At 39.3% G+C, this 6,773-nt stretch overlaps 1 protein-coding gene across 1 annotated transcript in view; it reads left to right on the plus strand.

Annotated features, from left to right (window-relative positions):
- The window catches only part of MCF2L2 (MCF.2 cell line derived transforming sequence-like 2), a 359,025-nt gene that overhangs the window by 188,438 nt on the left and 163,814 nt on the right, over positions 1-6,773 (plus strand). Inside the window, exon 15 of the mRNA XM_027875876.1 lies at positions 3,193-3,281. Coding sequence (XP_027731677.1) covers positions 3,193-3,281 — 89 coding nt within the window. The remainder of the gene's footprint in view (positions 1-3,192; positions 3,282-6,773) is intronic.

Genomic DNA, 6,773 nt, shown 5'->3' on the forward strand with positions numbered 1-6,773 from the left:
CCAGCTTTCTCAAATTTCCACTCAAGCCAGCCAACCCACCCACCACCGAAAAGGAGCTAGCCTAGACACTGGTCTGCTTCAGCCGCCTTTGATCCATGGCTTCTGGCTAGCTTTTGAGTGGGAGAGAGACCTTTATCGGGACCATTGACAAGAACTTTTTCTTCCTTACGCTACCTTCTAGATTTGCGGGATTCTAAAAACCATGACCCTCTTTCCAGAACCCTGTAACGTTCACTATCTCCATCCAGCTCTGGTCTGTCATCTTTGATAGTTTTCTGTTGGTGAGGAGAAACCTCAAAATGGTTCTGATGTGCATTTCTCTTTGTGTTAGTAACCTGGAGCAGCCTTTTATAAGGCACTTTGAAAAATAACTATCCATGGACTTGGACCCCTCATCTTTTGGGGAGGGCCTTTTGGTCTTACATATTTGTTTGCTCCTGAAAGAGCTCAGATATCAGCACCTGAGTGCTCATCAGTATCAGTATCAATATCAATAACAAATATCAAATGATATTTGATACAAGACTCCCCCACTCCCACCCATGCAGCTGCTTTCCTCTTTAACCTAGTTGTGTTAATTTTGTTTGCACAAAACTTTCCAATTTTGAAACATCATGATTATCTACTTCATTTTTGTATTTCTTATTTGGTTAATAATTCATACCCCCTATGCATCTATACGAAAGGTATCTGATCTGGTATTCATTCTTTCTTCTTCAGTTTGATTTTTTCATATTTAGGTCACTGATTGATGATTGAGGTTTGTTTTTTTTTTAAATTTTTTGGTGGCATGTGGTACAATATCTTCATCTCTGACCCTGCTACCACCCTGATGCAGATCCTCATTACTCCAGGACAATGGCAAAAGCCTGATGGTTAGTCTGCCTGCCCCAAGTCACTCCTTACTCCAATCCATTCCCCACTCAGCTGGCAAAGTTATTTTTCTAGAGCATAGGTCTAGCCATGTCACCCCCTCTTCTCAATAAACTCCAGCAACTTCGTATAACCAACCTCCAGGATCAAATACAAAATCCTGTGCGTGGCATTCCAAACCCTTTATAACATGCCCCTTCATGATCTGCCTCCCCCACTTTTACAGACTTCTTACACCTAAACAGCCATCAAGGTGGCTGGAGCAGGTGCTGTGGAGTGCTTAGGGTTTGGTCAGGCATTGAAGATGTCAAGGTCATCACTGCATCCTAGGTCATCAGTGACCAGTGATGCCACTGGACTTTAATGACTCAGGAAGAGAAAGTGAGGCTGATGCCTCCCTTGAATCCAATTTACGCACAAGTCAAGACATCACCATGATGTCACTGGTCCTCTTCAAAAAGGAAGGATAAACAATAATACTTTATACCTTTGCTTCCCTCCACCTTTTGGCCCAGGGTCAGACCACTTTGGGAATTTAATGGTCAATCTATACACATCATTTTAGGAAGAATATTGAAAAAAACAGCCAGGATGGTCAAAAACCTGAAAAGACTGGGGATATTTAGCCTGGAAAAAAGAAGAGTGAGATTGGGGGCAGCATAGTATCTGGCACATAGTGAGTGTTTAATAAATGTGTGGTTGATTAATTGGCATGACAGTTGTCTTTTGAAGGGCTGCAATGTTAAAGAAGGATTCGATACTTGTTAAACTTGGGGTAACAAAAGATTGGATTTGATGATCCTCCTCTTGTACCTCTCTGGCGCGTGGGGTGAGTCTGCATTTTTGGAGGTTCTGCCAGCAGAGTGGAAATTCTGGAAGCTCCTAGGAAAGATGGGAGGCTTCCAGTGCGGGCCTGAAGACAAGCTGTGTCTGAGAACCTGGTGAGACAAGCATAAACCTGCTTGTCACTCTAGAAGACTAGCTACTAAGAGATGAGTCCTTTGGCCGTGGCAAACCATCAATAGAATGGGTGAAAGGAAAAAAAGTCCAGTCTTCAGTCCTGTGCAAGCCCTTCTGCTGGGTGGGGGGAGGAGGGAGGAGAGGAGCAAATGGTACTAAAAATGATAAACTCTTGGATTATCTCAATGACACAGCTGTTAAGACTACCAACCAAGATTAATGGAACTGTTAGTTATCTTCAAGTGTGATCTTAATCTTCTGAGCAATGAATTAGCATGCTATCAAAGGAAGTGAATCATACTTTATACACCAAATGAAAGAATGCATGTGAAATCCTTGGCCGACCTTAAATTGCTATAGAGATATCAGTTATTGTTATCACTGCCAGGCTCTTCTCAGACAAATAAAGAACTTGGCAGGATTGATTTCATTGTGTGTCCAAGGCAACAAAAAGCATTGCTTCATGGGACACTTGCGCATGTCACTTCTGTGGTCATGATGAGCAAATTTTAATTTGTACCTGAACTTCTCTTCTTTGCCCTATTTACCCATTTTAAACCAAACAAACCCGGCATTTTCCCAAATAGTACCTAGATGCAAAGGGAAGGTGAGAATAGATTGTTGCCTTCCTTACATTGTGCTAGACACCTAAAATTCAGCAGGAAGTAATTAATGAGATTAGGAAGATTAGGAAGGAAGTCTTAGACCATAAAGAATTCCTTACTCCAATTTAAAACTAGTTCAATTAGCCAATGCAGTTAAGATGTTTAACGTTAAGCTTGGTCCCCAAACCAGGAAGTAGAGGGAGGATAAGTACTAGTAGGCCATCGTTATTTTCAAAGAAGTTGTCAGGTTTAATTCCAGGAAAGAAACAATACTCATTTAATCTCAACAGAGTGAAAATTTTACCAGAGGACTTGTAGCTTAAAGTTCAGCACTAACACCTAGAAAATATCACTAATTAGTATTATTTAGAATGGAAATGTTGCCGAGTCTCTTAGTTGCTTTGATTTTCACTTGTCTCCTGGAACAACGAGGAGTAAGAGCAGAACGGAAAAGTGTGTCTTCTATGAAGTAAAGAGAGTTTATCCTCATCCTTATCCTTCAACATTTTAAGGAACTCTAGAGTAATAGCTTTAAGAAATCACTTGTTTGAGGCTCTGAAATTCACCAGCCCCCCAAAATGGGAAATAGCAAGCCAAGAAATAGAAAAAATGGAGGCTGAAAAATGAAGCAGGATATAATGTGATCACAAATGACAAAAATAAGACAGTCAAAACCCCCGGGGATAGGTTTTTCAGTTTTATAAAACTTTCAATTAAGGAACACAATATCTCACCAACATTTCTTTAAACTTAGATCGAAGTGATGCACGAAGCCAGTCAAGGTGGGTCCAGCAGAATACTGGTGATGAGTGAAAGTGAAGAGAACCTCTGCACCAGGAGGAGGTAAGCCAAAAGGATTGCTGGGAAGGAACTGGGCTTTCTCTTGGTGAGGGAGGGCGGGGTAGGAACAGTTGGAAGATGGAAGGGAATTCATTATAGCTCATCTTTCTCTCCTGACACTTAACAGGGGAACAGCTTATAAGAGTGCATTGTATTTAGGAAGCATTTGTTTATGATCAAAGTTGTGGTATTCTTATACACACAAATCCACAAAAACTACCATTTGAAAACTAGACATTTTAATTCAAGAAGTATGATGAACCCAGAGTTCAAAATAGTTTATATTTAAACAAATTATAGGTTTGAATTATTTGTGAGTTATACCCCCAGCTCTGAAAATTTGACTTAGAAATATGTAAGGTGGATGGCATCTCGGCCCTTGTGCAATTCTCCAAGTATGGCAGTTACTGAGGAACACGCGGTTCTGGAAGAGCAAAACACTGGTCAAATGCATATGTGTGTGTGTGTGTGTGTGTGTGTGTGTGTGTGTGTGTGCATATATATTATATATACACATTATACATGTGTGTATATGTTTATGTATATGCACATATAACTACCCATATGTGCATGTACATATATATATATGTGTGCTACCCAAATCATCCTTTTGGAAGGAGACGAGTTTGTGTTCATTTTTCACACCAGGAGTTCAGCGGATCGTTAACTCCAGTTAAGGTATTGACATTAGAATTTAGTGATGTCTTTGGTTGTTCCATCATCCTCATTTCCAAATATACTCCTCCTCAGAAAAGTTATACTTTGTGAACATTTTTAAAAGTGGAAAAAAAAGTAGATTTAGCAAAACTAATCAATGAATCAACCAAGTCTTGTAGCATATAAAATGATTACTCGCAGTCCCCAACCTCTGCAAAAAAGGGGAGGGAGATGTATTTTCTCATCTCTTCCTTGGGGCCAAGGCCTAGTCATTATAATTACACAGTGATCAGTTTCATTTTTTTCCTTTCCATTTACACGGTTGTAGTTATTATATAGAGAGTTTTCCTGAGTCTTACTGAGGCTTACTCGGCATCAGTCTCTTGCTTCTTCATATTCATAATTTCTTGTAACACAGTAATACTCCATTCATGTAACACAGTTTGGTCTATCATTCTCCAACGGGTAGGCTTATTGACTTTTTAAAAAATGTTATTAAAATTTTTCTCAATGACATGTAAAAACAATTTTTAACTTTTTAAAAAAGTTTTAAGTTTAAATTCCCTCCCTCTCTTCCCACCTTCTTGAGAAGGCAAGCATTTTGATATTATGCCTGTGTAGTCATACAAAACGTATTTCCATGTTAGCCATGTTGCAAAAGAAAGCTCAGACAAAAAAATAAAGTTTTAAAAGTACTCTTAGATCTGCATTCAGACTCCATCAGTTCTTTCTCTGGAGGTGGATATCATTTTTTTTTTTTATCATAAGTTCTTCAGAATTGTCTTAGATCATTGTGTTGCTGAGAATAGCTAAGTCGTTTACAGCAGATCATTGTATAATATTGCTGTTACTGTGTATAATTCTCCTGGTTCTGCTCACTTCACTTTACGTCAGTTCATATAAGTCTTCCTAGGCTTCCTATTTACTTTTATTTAACAAGCGTTTATAGCCACATTTGAGCAGAGGGTTCTATTTGCATTTAGTACCTGGTTGTAGATTCAGCCCATACACAGGTCTCCGGTAAGTTGAGAGGCCACACCTACTGTCTTGCAAATATGTTCAGTATATATTTCTTATGACTAGGATTATCCCTGATAGGTACTATTTGGTAAAATGTTTTGCATCATTTTCTTCAGGCAATTTGTTTAAACTTTTTTCGAATTTTCTAAGATATATAAATAGATAGTTTTTATAATGTAAGGAGGTTAAGTAAAGAAGCAACTCTCCAAATCCCTTAAGATGAAGAGGAAGTGCTTACCTCCGCTGGTGGATGTCTGCTGACACCAGTGAAATCATGGTCCCATTCTTAGCTCTCTGTCTCAGCAAAGAGGCAGGACGGTGCAATGCAAAGAGGGACAAGGACAGTTTTTAGCAAGGTAACTTAAATCAGATGGGGTGGTTAAAAGGAAGAATTACAATATTTAACTTTGGAAATTAAAGGAACTTTGAGAATTCTTGCTAAATTTGGATTCAGCAGGTACCTGGGCCCCAAGAGTTGCCTCTGACACTTGGTGATCTTGGGTGTCCTTTAACTTTGCTGTTCTACAGCTTGCTCTTCTGCTCTGCATACTGACCTCTCTGGCTTTCTTTAAGTCCCAAGTAAAATCTCACCTTCCACTGCCTTCCTCCTGTTAATTGTTTCCTCTTTCTCCTGTATATAGTTTGTATTGTTTGCATGTTGTCTCCCCTGTTAGGTTTATGAGTTTAGGAACACAAAGAGGAAAGGCCAAAGAGGGCTAGAGTCCTCAGAAAGGATTAATGGAAGAAGTTGAAAGGGAGTTGGTTCTGGGAAGGTAGCACAGGTGAACGATAGAGGGGAGACATTCCAGGAAAGAGAATCAACATAAACGGGGGCCTTACCTGCTTGCTGGCTACTGGGAAATCAGCCTATCTTAAGCGGAAGTTCAAATTGGAAAGAAGTGGCAGATAAAGCTGATAGGTAGGGTGGAGTCAAATTACCGGGACCCCTGAGCCCAGGCAGAGGAATTTGGATTCATTGTGATAGAAAATAAGTTTACACTTGAAGGGTTTTTAAGTGACAAGTAGCAAATTGAAAACTACTAAAATGAAATGTTTGTCAGGCAATTGTATACAAGAGGGATTAGAGGGAAGTGAGAATATCATCAGACCACCTAGCTGGCTACTAAGAGGTGATCTAATTGCAACGACATGGGAATATTTGTTCTACCTTCCTCACAAGAGTAGTGAAATAGTATCATGGTATAGTGAAAAGGGGGTACTTGCATACTGAAGACACTACAGTAGACTTGAATATTGGCTCTGCCTGTTACTACACATGTGACCTCTCTCTCTGGGCCTCAGTTTCTTTCTTTGCAAAGTGAAGGGGTGGGAGTAGATGACCTCTAAGTTCTCTTTCAGTTCTAAATCCAAATCCATTTCTAGATATGTGATCTTAGAGGATACTGTATCAATCAAGAAAGCAACAAATAGGTCAAAGAAAAAGAAAAAAAGACCCATAAGTACAAAATGTTTATAGCAACTCTTTAAATTGAAAGGATGTTGGGAAATTGGCTGAAAGTTGTGGTATATGATTGTGATGGAATACTATTGTGCTATGAAAAATGATGGAGGTGGTTTCAGAAAAAACTTGGGAAGACTTATATGAACTGATGCAAAGTGAAGTGAGCAGAACCAGAACAATGTACACAGTAACAGCAATGTTGTAATTATAATGAACTATGCAAGACTTAGTAATTCTGATCAACACAATGATCCACAACAGTTCCAAAGGACTCATGATGAAAAATGTTGTTTACCTCCGGACAGAAAACTGATGGACAATGAGTACAGATCGAAGGGTATTTTTCCCTCCTTTTT

This window comes from Vombatus ursinus, unplaced genomic scaffold (genome assembly GCF_900497805.2).
Source record: "Vombatus ursinus unplaced genomic scaffold, bare-nosed wombat genome assembly UNPS02014810.1, whole genome shotgun sequence".
NCBI lineage: Eukaryota > Metazoa > Chordata > Mammalia > Diprotodontia > Vombatidae > Vombatus > Vombatus ursinus.